The sequence below is a fragment of the Lutra lutra genome, chromosome 16 (genome assembly GCF_902655055.1).
Source record: "Lutra lutra chromosome 16, mLutLut1.2, whole genome shotgun sequence".
Classification (NCBI taxonomy): Eukaryota; Metazoa; Chordata; class Mammalia; order Carnivora; family Mustelidae; genus Lutra; species Lutra lutra.
Window position 1 is genome coordinate 42,649,664 of NC_062293.1, and position 12,010 is coordinate 42,661,673.

Sequence of the window (12,010 nt, forward strand, 5' to 3'; positions counted from 1 at the left end):
AAGGCCAACCCATGACCTCATTTTAACTTAATTACATCATTAAAGACTATCTACAAATAAAGTCACATTCTGAAGTACGGGGGTGAGGGGTTAGGACTTCAACATATGAATGCAGGAAGGCAGACTGCAGTGGAGACACAATTCAGCTCATAAGAGGGATTAATAATGCAGTGAATATGATTTTATTTTGAAAAAGCTTTGACAAGATTTTTACACTGAAGGCTCTATTTAAAGAAGTAACTAAGGAATTGTGATTACCAATTCGTTAAATTAATGAAGAAATGAACAGATCGATATATGGTAAAGAAATTCAGAGGTAAGAAACAATGAGTAGAATTACAAAGACACTTTTCTAGAAGACTATAAGGATTGGTGTTAAGACGAATCTTACATATTTAGAAAAGATAGAAGGGAGTACAGCATAAAATATCCATACTGATAGCTATATCTGACTTCCTCTAGGTAATGAAAAAACAGTTAAGAGGTGATATCAGGTGGTATATGAAAGTATTTTTAAGTGGATTTCATGTGGATAAGTACAATGTATTATATTTATAGGTCAGTGATTTTAAATGGGGGTGGAGGATGGCAGGAAAGAATGCCTTCCAGGGATAAGCATATCAAAACTGGGGGGTGTAGACAGTGCTTTTTCAAATTATACTTTCTGAAACTTTGATTTTCTGTCACTCCCTCCACTCTACATTGATAATCACTACTACAATGCTCCACTGATTAAAAATGTCCACATTTGATAAATGATTCAAATTACACTTATATGATTATGGTCCCAAAGCTACCTAATATTACCTAAGAAAGGGACCCTACAGACATGTCAACCATGTCCAAAAGACCTTCACCCAATATGCTGGTTGTGACCAGAGAGGCTATATAATGGTAGGTGACCTGAACATTAACACTGGACCAGACACAAAGCATCATAAAATCATCTACAACTGCCCTTTGAAAAAGCATCACAGAACTCTGAAGCCCAATCCCCTTCAATCAAGAACCAGTGATTATAACCTCCTCATTTTATATATAGGAAACTAAGATCCAGAGAAGTTCAAATAACTGTGTAAAGACTCTGAGATAGTTATTGGTGGATCTAAGCACAATTCTAATACTCTTAACAAGTTTAGAAACCATTAATTCCTATTTCTAGTGTTCAGGGTTTTTATCCAATATGCAGTTCTGGTCACTACAACTTTTACAAAAAAAATGTAGGAAAGCTAAAATAGTATCTAAAGAGAAACAAATGAGATAAAAGGATTAATGTTACATTTTATTATTCATTTAGAAACAGAAAAAAAGAAAATAAAGGTAGCAAAGACGGAACCAAGAATGTGGCTAGCATACAAAATATACAACATGAAGTCCTAAACACTTGCTGAAAGTGGACTACAAATTAGGCTTTAAGTGGCCTAGCACTGATATAAAGAGAAAAATACAGTCTGTTGAATATTTAGTGTCTTTAAGGTAAAACCAAATAGCAATTTAGGAAAAGCACAGCTGGGTCCAGAGGAAATTTCTCCCATGCATCCTTAAATTGAACATTATGAATTATAATGAACACCCTTTATAGTATATCCACAGCAGTTAAATTTCATAGGGATTTTCCTAGATTGCCAAAGTATAATCCAGAGAAAGCAATTTTGCAGAGGCCAGTAAAATGCCAGCTTTGTACAGGGAAAATTTGGCTTAATCCAGGGAACATAATTAATAAACACATGTATACAGGGTGTTCCAGACTCTTTTTGGTCTGTAAAGAGAGATCAGAAATAACTGAAGAATAATGAAAATGAAGTCTTTGAAGGGCTCCTGGCTGCCTCAGTCAGAAGAGCGTGCTACTCGTGATCTCAGGGTTGGGAGTTTGAACCCCTCATTGGTGTAGAGGTTACTTATATACATAAATTAAAAATTTTTTTAAATGGTTTTGAGAAGTTTAAGAAAAATGAAAAGAAGTCAGTAAACGCCAGAAATACATACAAATTTAAGGTCCAGATGATTTACCTTTTCCTTTAGGAAAAGGTTCTCGAAATACATCTAACCTTAAATCTGAAGGTTATGCCTGTTAATCCCTTGGTTTGTCCATCAGAATGTGAATCCTAGGTTATCTAGGAAAATGATCAGTTTAAGAATCTTGTCTTTTGAAGAGGTTTTGTCTTGGAAAAAAAAATTCAAAAGCTATCCCAATCAGCCCTAGAAGACATTTAACCCACATTTGTTTCAGTTCCTATTCCTCACATTTTAAATTCACTTTTGAAATTTTTAAAAATTAGATTTGTTACGGACTGGCTTTGAGCCCCCAGGTCTTATGTTTTAACTGCATATTTAGGGGTTAAAATGCCAGCTTATGGGGCACCTGGGTGGCTCAGTGGGTTAAAGCCTCTGCCTTTGGCTCAGGTTTCGATCCCAGGGTTCTGGGATGGAGCCCCACATCAGGCTCTCTGCTCAGCGGGGAGCCTGCCTCTGCCTACTTGTGATCTCTGTCAAATAAATAAATAAATCTTTTTTAAAAAATGCCAGCTTATGAGACCTTTGAAAAACATTCATATTGCTTCCAACAAGCCTATAAATAGCACCGTAAGGTCCCATGAAGTGTTAATATTGCTCAAGAAAGGCAATATGACAGGGGTGCCTGAGTGGCTTGGTCGGTTAAGCATCCAACTCCTTATTTCAGCTCAGATCATGAATTCAGGGTCGAGAGACTGAGCCCCATGTCAGGCTCTGTGCTGGGCATGGAGCCTGCTTAAGATTCTGTCTCCTTGGGGCACCTGGGTGGTTCAGTGGATTAAGCCTCTGCCTTCGGCTCCCGTCATGATCTCAGGGTTCTGGGATTGAGCCCTGCATCAGGCTCTCTGCTCAGCAGGGAGCCTGCTCCCCCCCCCCCATCTCTCTGCCTACTTGTGATCTCTCTCTCTCTCTCTGTCAAATAAATAAAATCTTAAAAAAAAAAATTCTGTCTCCTTGTGCCCCTCCCCTCTCGAATAAATAATGAAAGGAAATATGGCAGAGGGAAAGAACAGGAAAAGTAGAATAAGCCTCTGGCTGAAAACTTCAGGTATGAATATTGAAGAAATGAAGCAAAGGAAAAGGTTGACACTCTGATATGAGATGTTGAATTGAGAGGTGGGTTGTATTAGAGGGTGGGAGGGGTCAGGAATTGTGGCTGCCAATAGCAGCATGCCCAAGATTTGAACTCTGGTCCAAAAAGTGTAACAGAATGGTTAAGAGGCTACAGATTGAAAACAAACCAGATCATCAAAGTGGTCGTACTGAGTTGGCAGTGGAAGAAATCCTCAGGTTCCCAGATGGGCTCAAATCTATAGTAGAGGGGCTCAAGCAAGGCTGGGATGGACCAGGTAGGACTCCAGGTTACAGTCAAAATCCTTGAAAATCATGGACTCCGATGGACTGGGCTGAGTAGCTTTCGCCTTCATGACAAAGTTCACTGGCTGCTTCTGTAGGAGCTCTGGGTCAAAGGCCACACCCCGAAAGAAAGGGTGGACCTGGAAGTGATGCAAGTAACGCAGACGCTGGAGGGGATTCTGGCATAAGAGCTGAAGGCAAATAGAGCATGAAGGGTGAGGAACTGGAATGGGAAGGGGGCTAAACAGAAAAGCTGGAAAAGGAGAAGTTCATCAAGCTATGGAGAGCAGGAAGAAGAATCCTAAAGAAGATTTGAAAGAGACAGAAACAGGCTGATTTCGGGGCAAAGGTAGGAAGAAAGGCGCTGTATTGATAAGAGAGTAGCACTGGCCCTCTCTCTCAGAAGTGACCTGTTATGGATGGGGAGGATAGATGAAGGATGAAAAACTCAGAACTGGAATTTATAGTGCTGGTTAGAGGGCGAATGGAGAGGTGGTACTTGATCAAGTTGGAGCACACGCCCACCCTGGCCAGATTATTAGAGGAAAGGGGAAGTATCACTTCAGTGATAGGGATAGAAGGAAAATAGTGTTCACCCTTACCTCATGGAGCAGGAGTGAGAGCCCCTGGTTAAGAGAAGCTGGGATCTCAGAACCATAGTGGGTCACACTTGCCAGCATGGCCACATGATCTCTCTCTGCAGCCACTGGGAACTGAGTTGGGCCGGGTTAGGGCGGGGGAGACACAGTATCATTGGTTGGTAGGAGTGAGGCAAGATTTCCTAAGGTCTTTTTCCCATTACAGGGCAAAGCTCCTCTCTTTGCTCAAAATCCCTACCATTCTCTCACCTTCCCAGTTGCCAGAGAGAAAAGCAAGACACCCAAGGACCACCAATCAGCAGCATGGTTGTAAGGCCCTCCACTCAGGACCTCTGGGGCTAGATTTGAAAGACAGTTGTCATTGACATCAATCAACTAGACTCCTGCCAATGCTTACCCACCAGCTTTAGCCCCTCTCTCACCCATGTACTGAAGAGTGCCACAGATAGTATAGGCTCGGGTTCCCTGGGGCAGGCGGCGGGACAGACCAAAGTCTGTCAGTTTCAGATGGCCTATGAGAGATAAGGCAACAGCACCACTCTGGTCCTCCCCTCATCAGCCACGACTTATTCCCAAACAGGGTCCTTTCATTCTGGGCCTAGGAAAAGAAAAGGACTTACCTCGTTCATCCAGAAGGATATTCTCCATCTGAAAAATCACAGGTGAGAAATTATTAGTCATCCTCTTCCTTTTTTTTTTTTCCCCATCCTCTTCCTTTCAACCCTCTTCCATCATGTATACCTCCCAGCTGAGAAACATGCCCTATTCAGTATTCAGGCCTATACATTGATGGCCCTTGCCCAAATCCTTAGCACTCCTGAAGGCCCCAAGGTCAGCTCTTCTCAGCTCCCTCCCCCGCTGCCTTCTTAGATCTGTTGGAACTTCTGAGGCCCCACTTCAGACAAAGAAAAAAGCACTTAACTCTACCTTCACATCCCGATGGATGATGCCCAAATCATGGAGATAGCCTGCAGATGACAAGAAGTTTGGGGTGTGCTAAAGCTCTCCTGTAGTTCCCATCCCATTCCTATCCCTGTTCTTTGACCTCCAGAGTTAATATCAGATCTCTTCTCTGCCCCTCCCTCTCAATTCTTCCCTCATTTCCATTACCATTCTTGTTTCACTTACACAGCACCAGAACCAGTTCAGCAGCAAAGAGGCGGATGGAAGCCTCAGCAAAGCAGCCAACAGAGGACCACAGGGAGTACAGATCTGTACTGCAGTAGCTGCACACTGCGAAGTACCAGAAGTCTAGGCAATGTTTGGGGTTACTGTGCCTGGGCTCAAGGCATTTTAGGCCTCTTGCCCAAACGGATGCCACCCATTGTTCCCTCTCTTGGGAGAGAAAAGTGCTCTGAGAAGGGAAACAGAGCAAAGGGAGTACAGGCCAAAGGAATGGGTACTCTCAGGTGGGGAGTACAATAAAAGGGTTCTTGGGAATGAGAGGCCCATCACTCACTAATGAAGAGGTGCCATTTTCCCTGCCAGCTGTCCCCCAAACAGTGTACAAAAGGATGGTTGATCTGTCGCTAGAAATAAAGAAAACAGGAAGTTAGGGAGGTAAAATGTCACTGAGAATCAAGGCAGCCAAGAAGTCAGGATTTACCTAGTTCTGCAGAAAAGGAGCTGCTGCCCCACCTCTCAGTTCAGGTGAACTAAGTAGGGATTTCCTTCCTGGTAATTCCAAAACCAGCATGATACTGAGGAACACATTATGACATGCTGGAGAGATTTCCATGGAAGGGTCTAGAATTAATTGCTGATAACTACTTTTCCCAGGATCTACTTTGGTTGAAGCAGAGGGAGTGGGCAGAACCAGGAAGAGCAGGACAGTTGGGACAGGAAAGGTACTTTGTCCACCTGTGGTTTACTTCTTCCTAGGATCCATTCCTGGGCTCTGTGCATACCTGGATGCTAACCTCCTCTTTGCACTGCCTCAGGATGTCCCTCTGTAGGACCTTTACCTTGGGTACCACCTATAAAAGGAGAGGAGTGGTGACTCCCAACAGGTTGTTTATGCCTACCAAACCTTTCTGAAACCAAGATTGGAGGCAGGGACTAGAGAATGATGTGGAAGAGTACCTAGGTCCCTACCTTCACTGCAAATACTGCTTTCTGGCCACAGTCTAGCACCTTGAGGACTGTTCCGAAGGAGCCTTTAGCCACAAGGCCTAAAATCTGTACAGAGAAATGGAGAATAGCACAATTGAAACTCTGGCCATTCTTAGATGTCTCCCCAAGACTGAGACCCCTTCCAGGGACTGACCTACCTTCAGCTGGTGATGCCCCCTGAGGGGCCTAATGGGAAATTCCGGCAGAAAAAGGTTGACGAACTGAGGCACTGGCCACTCAGACAGAGGCTTCTCTGTTAGCAACGGGGCCGGTTCCAAGGACTCCTGGTGTAGGTACTGATGCCCCCGTAGTCCCCACAGCTCTTCCACACCTGACCTGGTAGTCCCCACACCTGACCAGAGGCTCTTCCAGCCTCGGACCCAGGGACCCCGGATGCTGTCACCCTGCTGAGAACCAAGGGAGCCACTCTAAACCTCTGCCCTTGAGGCATTACAAGTTCTTCCCATCTTAGAAGACATACCCTCAAATCACAACCTTAGGGATCCATTTTTGAGCACCAGGCAAAATTGTCATTGCCATTACCGTTGCTTTGGGCCAAGGCCTAAATATCCTGGACATGATTGAAATCCTCTAGGAAACCAGTATTTGGATATTTTTCCCCTTGAGGCATCAGAGATTCAGCCTATGGCTCTTGGTATGGAATTGGGGTATTTTCACAGCATAGCCTACTAGTTCCCCTCCACGGTGGGCATCACTAACATTCTCCTCAGTTCCTTCCTAAGTCAGTTCCCAGGCCTTAAGCCCATGCCCCCTTTACCTCCCCCTAAACAGGCTACCAGAGCCCCACAGCCTACCTTATGAGAAGTAGCCACCGGGGCATGTTGCCCCTGCCGACAGCTCACTGTTCCCATCCAAAACCTCTGCCTCCTCTCCTCCTGCTAAATCTGCTGTCCTAGTTACATAAGCAACCCCTGCCCCTGATGCTACATTACACATGAGCCCCGCCTCTTCTCTGCTATTCATGACTGGAGATGCAAGTTGATGCAGCCAAACCCCACTCTTATCCCCAAATTCTATCCTCCCCCCAACCCCAGTAATGAATAGGCTGAGCCAGCAGTAAAATGTGTAGAGACCTATTAGGAGGCCAGTGTCAAAGCAGAGCTGGGATGTATCTGTGATACAGTCTCACAGAGGAGAGAAGAGGTCATCCCCATTAAAGTGGTAGCTAGAGGATATGTCTTAGGTTGATGGGGAGGGAGAAACACAGGTTGAAACCCATGCATTTAACACACCAAAAAGAAAAAAAAATCCAATTTAAAATATATTTTTTTTCTCTTTAAGTCGTTTTCTTACCATTCTCCAGGGCATACCCCAAGGGGACACATGGCCAGCCCTGGCATCTATTGCCATCTTCCCAAGTGAACTTGGCACAGATTGAGAAGGGGCTGATTTCCCCCCAGAACCCTAATACTTCTCATACAAGGCAGTGGAATGAGGAACAGGAGATCGACTCCTCCCCTCAACTTTCTAACACAGAGGGAGAGCAATTACACTTAGAAATATATATGTATATATTTATATATAGGTCTATAAAAATTTATCACACTTGATCAGAACTGTCCCTCCCACCCTTTCAGTTGGCCCCAGTGGAACCAGATCCTAGTCCTGGGCCCATTCCCTGGGTCTTGCTCTCTTGATGCCTCTCTGGCCCTTGGCCTGCTGATCAGTGTGAGGTAGAACTCAGCGTTATTATCCACTGTATTCTGCAGGGAACAGGCCAGCTGCTAAAAGAGCAGTGCCTCTCTCCACAGTACCCTGTGGGCTCCTGACCCCCCACAAATCCTGATAGGTAAAGGGAAGCACCTCCCACCCCACAAGTCCCTGGGGCCCAAGCCAGAGTCAGATCCTGTACTGCAGCCACTCTTGGATGCTGGATCACTTGCGCCTCCCAAAGATGGACTTCTTGCCAGGGTTCTTGTTGCCCACACTTAAACCGATGAGGAGCCGGGCTTTCTCCTCCTCTTCCTGCTGTTGCATGTTGAGGTCTGATTTAGTTTCTAGCTTTCCCCGGACCTCAGACCCTGTTGCAGGCTTCAGCCTTAGCTTCTCTTTGATTACCTGATAGGTTAGAGAGGAGTAAAAGGGAAGGTAAATATTAGCAGTACAAGCAGAATAAATCAATGTGAACAAGTCAATAAAGATTTATTAAGCTTACATGAAGGCACAGCGGGGCAATTCAAATTATAAAATGATCTCTGCTTTTAAGAAGCTTACAGTCTAATTAGAACCCACTCTGAACCTCAAGTTGTGTCAGCCCTCAGTTTCCTAAAAATCAACTGTTAAGATATACAAAATACTCAGTAACCATCTAATTTAATCATCTGACCAAAGTCACGGAGCAGGTAGGGATAGAAGTTGCTCACTTCATTCAGCTGCCCATCCCCAAAGGCTGCTTGTCCTACATATGTCCTACAATGAAATGCACCTGAGCACAGGATCTGTTTGCCAGCCCCTGCTAACCAAACCTCACAAACTCTGCCGGCATACCTGGGCAACCAGGGCTTTGCGGCTGTCCCGCTTGACGGCCATGGCAAAGTCGAGCCATGTCCAGGTGTTGTTGTGGTACTCCAGACAGGGCAGCACCAGGTTAAGGTCACCCCAATCCACACTGTTCTTCTCACCCTGCAAGAGAAGGTGAGGGAGGGGACAGAGAAAAGAAGAATCAAAAGATATATCAGCTGCCATTTTTAGTTCAAGCCATACCTGAGTCCGAGCCCAGTGCTTTCCTACAGTAGCAGTTCAGCTACCGATTTCCCTTTACCTCATCCTGTAATGGTACTGACTCCCGAAGGCAGCAGAGGGAACAGCAGGTTACCACCCACAGACCAGCTTCACAAACTAGACGGTGGTGCCTAACTTTAATCTCTGATCTTATCTGGTTCCATTCCCCCCTGTTCTAGAAAGTACTGGGGAGAAGCAGACCTTGTAGCTGACGCACAGAGGAACCTGTGGAATCTTTATGTAGATGAACGAGTTGTTCATGGCAGCTCGCTCTTTCATCTTGTCAATATCATCCACAGGGTGCTAGGAAAGGCAGGAAAGGAATGTGAGTCCCTGAAACCATCAGAAGAAACTTAGGACCCCAAACATCTCCATCTCCTTTCATCCCTGGAAAAGAATGAAGAAATCCCTAGTGGGGCCAAACAGAGAACCCCAGGACTTTCCCATCTCTCCGCCATTAGGGGCATGTGTGGTACCTCAGGTACTTTCCGAAATGACCTCCTGACGCCAGAACTCCGATTTAAGCCTTGAGCCACACCCTTCCCAGCGCCCAGTGGTGCCGCATCATCCGCCGCAATCAGCTGCCGAGGCTTCACCACTGGAATCCCTACGAGAAAGCAAGCATACCAGCTGCCATCCTCTTTCTGAAGCTTTAGCTATCTCGGGGCCACTACCGCAGTCTTCTGGAGCTCCACCATAAAAGTTCTCACCAGTAGTCACCAGTTTGGACTTATCTTCTTCATCTCCAACCTCATCATCTTCCACACTTCGGCCAGGAAAGAAAAAGCCCATTATTCTATGGAAGAACTGGTGTGTCAGCTGGATGGTGAGAGGCACCACATTTACCTAAAGAGGAAAAAGGCTGAAGAAGCAATTAAGCTCAGACATCATCCCTCAGTTTTACCTACCCCTAATGTAGCATAGTAACACACAGATAGCTTTTGAGTGCCCTTTGTTTCTGTATCCCCAAAGGACTGTATACTAACCTCAAAATGTTCCTTAACAGAAATACCCCCAACAGGGGGCCGGACTTTGCTGAAGAGGCGAAGGGCCAGCTGTCGCCCAGACTGGCAGGAGCTCTGGGGCCGCAGGACTACCTACAGGATAATGAGTGACAAATCAACCCACAAGTCTGTTCAAACTAAGAGAAAAAGCAATGGTCTTGCTAAGCCAGGCAAGCTTTCAACCTCTCAGATCACCACACTACCTCCCACCCTGGATTTATGTGAAAGGGCCCTTACAAATGCCCTGTGTTAGGGGGCACCTGGGTGGCTCAGTTAAGCATCTGATTCTTGATTTCCACTCAGGTCATAATCTCAGGGTCATGAGATCTAGCCCTGTGTCGGGCTCCACACTGAGCACAAAGTCTGTTTGGGATTCTCTCTTTTCCTCTCCCTCTGCCCCTCTTCTCTCTCTCTTTCAAATAAATAAAATCTTACAAATGCCCTTTGTTAGGAAGCATGAGAATGGGGGAGGAATGGGGAAATAAAACTTGCCTTATAGACCGCATTGGGGAGGAGGTTGTTCATAGTGAACCAGCCCAATTCCAGAAGATGTTCTGCTGTGTCATCAGACTTATTCACCTATAAAAAGATTTCCCACCACCCCCCCGACCCAATATACTATAATTAGTCTTTCTCAGGAGCTTGCCAGAGAATGGCTACATTTCCTATTTTTAGGTTCTCCAAATGTCTAATCCCAACCTTTGGCATCTCTTTCAATTTCATACAATCAATTCACCCTCTCATCCAGTGTTTCTCATGGGCACTACTGGCGAGGGCACGGTTGGCAAGGATGCTAAGTGCCAATAGCACTTCCCACAGTCACTGTGATATTTAAAAAATGGTCTTACATATTTCCAAACTCCCAGGGGGAAAAGGGTGTGGAATAATGAATCATGTCCTTTCCTCCATGCCATTAGATACTTATTGCTGGAGAGCTGAATGTCCATATAGATTTAACAATTCTATTCCAAGCTGGACTTGGAAGATGACTTCCCTCTGGGCCATATTTCTAGGCATACTCTTATTCAGTGAAAGAAGCATTTGATCAAGCTCATCTATATCTGTGTAATTTCGAAGTACAAACAATTGTGTCTGAGGAGAACTATGCTCATGTCTCTATCATCAGTAACATCATCAGTAATCATATAATAATTAGCCTCTTTGTGTCTCTTTCTATAAGACTCCTGAGACAGGTCAATGCCTCTCAACACAGCTTGCCTTTGTATGACTGTATACCCGATACCTTGCTATAGAGGAACCGCTGCAGCTCCAGTTCAGCAATTCCTAGCTGTCCGTCTTCCTCTGTCAAGCGCCATCGTGCCTGAGCAAAGTAGAACTCAGTGCGACGGACAACACTCACATCTTCTTGTTGCTTCCGCAACTCCATCTTATTGGCCTGTTGCAACTGGAAGTCCTTAAAACACCTGCAGATGGACAGGAGGGCCAGAGCCAATAACGGTAACAGCATTTTGGTTATGGTGGGGTGGAATGCTCTAGAATGATGCAGGAGGTAAACCCAGAGATGGACCTATTTTGGAAGAGGTACTCCCTAAATTTTTTCCACTGGATTCACTACTCCTCACACCTGGAGCCTGGGAGCTAAATCCCATCTTTTAGTTCCACAGCTGCTGCTGCTTTTTTTGTTTTTTTAAGTAATCTCTACACCCAGTCTGGGGCTTAAACTCATGATCCAGACATCAAGAGTCGCTCTACTGACTAAGCCAGCCAGGCACCCCCCAGCAGCTAATAAAATATTCTCTGCCCGGGATGCCTGGGTGGCTCAGTCGGATGAGCCACTGCCTTCAGCTCAGGTCATGATCCCAGGGTCCTGCGATTGAGTCCCACATTGGGCTCCTTGCTTGGCGGGGAGCCTGCTTCTCTCTCCGCCTCTGCCTGCTACTCTACTTGCTTGTGCGCACGCTCGCTCTCTCTCTGACAAATAAATAAATAAAATCTTAAAAAAAAAAAGTCTATGCCCACTCATAAACCCCTATGATTGTATCTGCAATTGTGCTCCTTACTGATCAACTTCAAGACATTTTATTGTCAGTTCACCTGCACATAGCAAGGCCACAAAAGTGATCTTTCCAAACCATTTGGTTTTCTCCTTTCCTAAGAGGAAAGGAGAGGAAAGGCTCTAATGAAGAGCCAAAGGAGGGGGTCTCTTATTCTCAGTCTTTTGGC

At 45.3% G+C, this 12,010-nt stretch overlaps 1 protein-coding gene across 10 annotated transcripts in view; it reads right to left on the reverse strand.

Annotated features, from left to right (window-relative positions):
* Nucleotides 1–2,903: 2,903 nt before the first annotated feature.
* The window catches only part of BLTP2 (bridge-like lipid transfer protein family member 2), a 36,677-nt gene continuing 27,570 nt past the window's right edge, over nt 2,904–12,010 (reverse strand). For 3 of the 10 annotated variants that reach the window (XM_047706775.1, XM_047706779.1, XM_047706780.1), the window contains 18 exons: nt 11,070–11,250; nt 10,319–10,405; nt 9,809–9,919; nt 9,533–9,668; nt 9,299–9,429; nt 9,024–9,125; nt 8,589–8,723; nt 6,239–6,487; nt 6,063–6,146; nt 5,876–5,944; nt 5,428–5,497; nt 5,097–5,201; nt 4,896–4,936; nt 4,589–4,616; nt 4,391–4,480; nt 4,218–4,306; nt 3,972–4,082; nt 2,904–3,560 (listed from right to left, as the gene is read on the reverse strand). In XM_047706775.1, the coding sequence (XP_047562731.1) occupies nt 3,339–3,560; nt 3,972–4,082; nt 4,218–4,306; nt 4,391–4,480; nt 4,589–4,616; nt 4,896–4,936; nt 5,097–5,201; nt 5,428–5,497; nt 5,876–5,944; nt 6,063–6,146; nt 6,239–6,487; nt 8,589–8,723; nt 9,024–9,125; nt 9,299–9,429; nt 9,533–9,668; nt 9,809–9,919; nt 10,319–10,405; nt 11,070–11,250 (2,041 nt within the window). In that variant the 3' untranslated portion in view covers nt 2,904–3,338. Of the gene's footprint in view, nt 3,561–3,971; nt 4,083–4,217; nt 4,307–4,390; nt 4,481–4,588; nt 4,617–4,895; nt 4,937–5,096; nt 5,202–5,427; nt 5,498–5,875; nt 5,945–6,062; nt 6,147–6,238; nt 6,488–7,349; nt 8,160–8,588; nt 8,724–9,023; nt 9,210–9,298; nt 9,430–9,532; nt 9,685–9,808; nt 9,920–10,318; nt 10,406–11,069; nt 11,251–12,010 lie in introns of those variants that run through there. The other 7 variants (XM_047706776.1, XM_047706778.1, XM_047706777.1 and 4 more) reach the window with 7 other exon arrangements.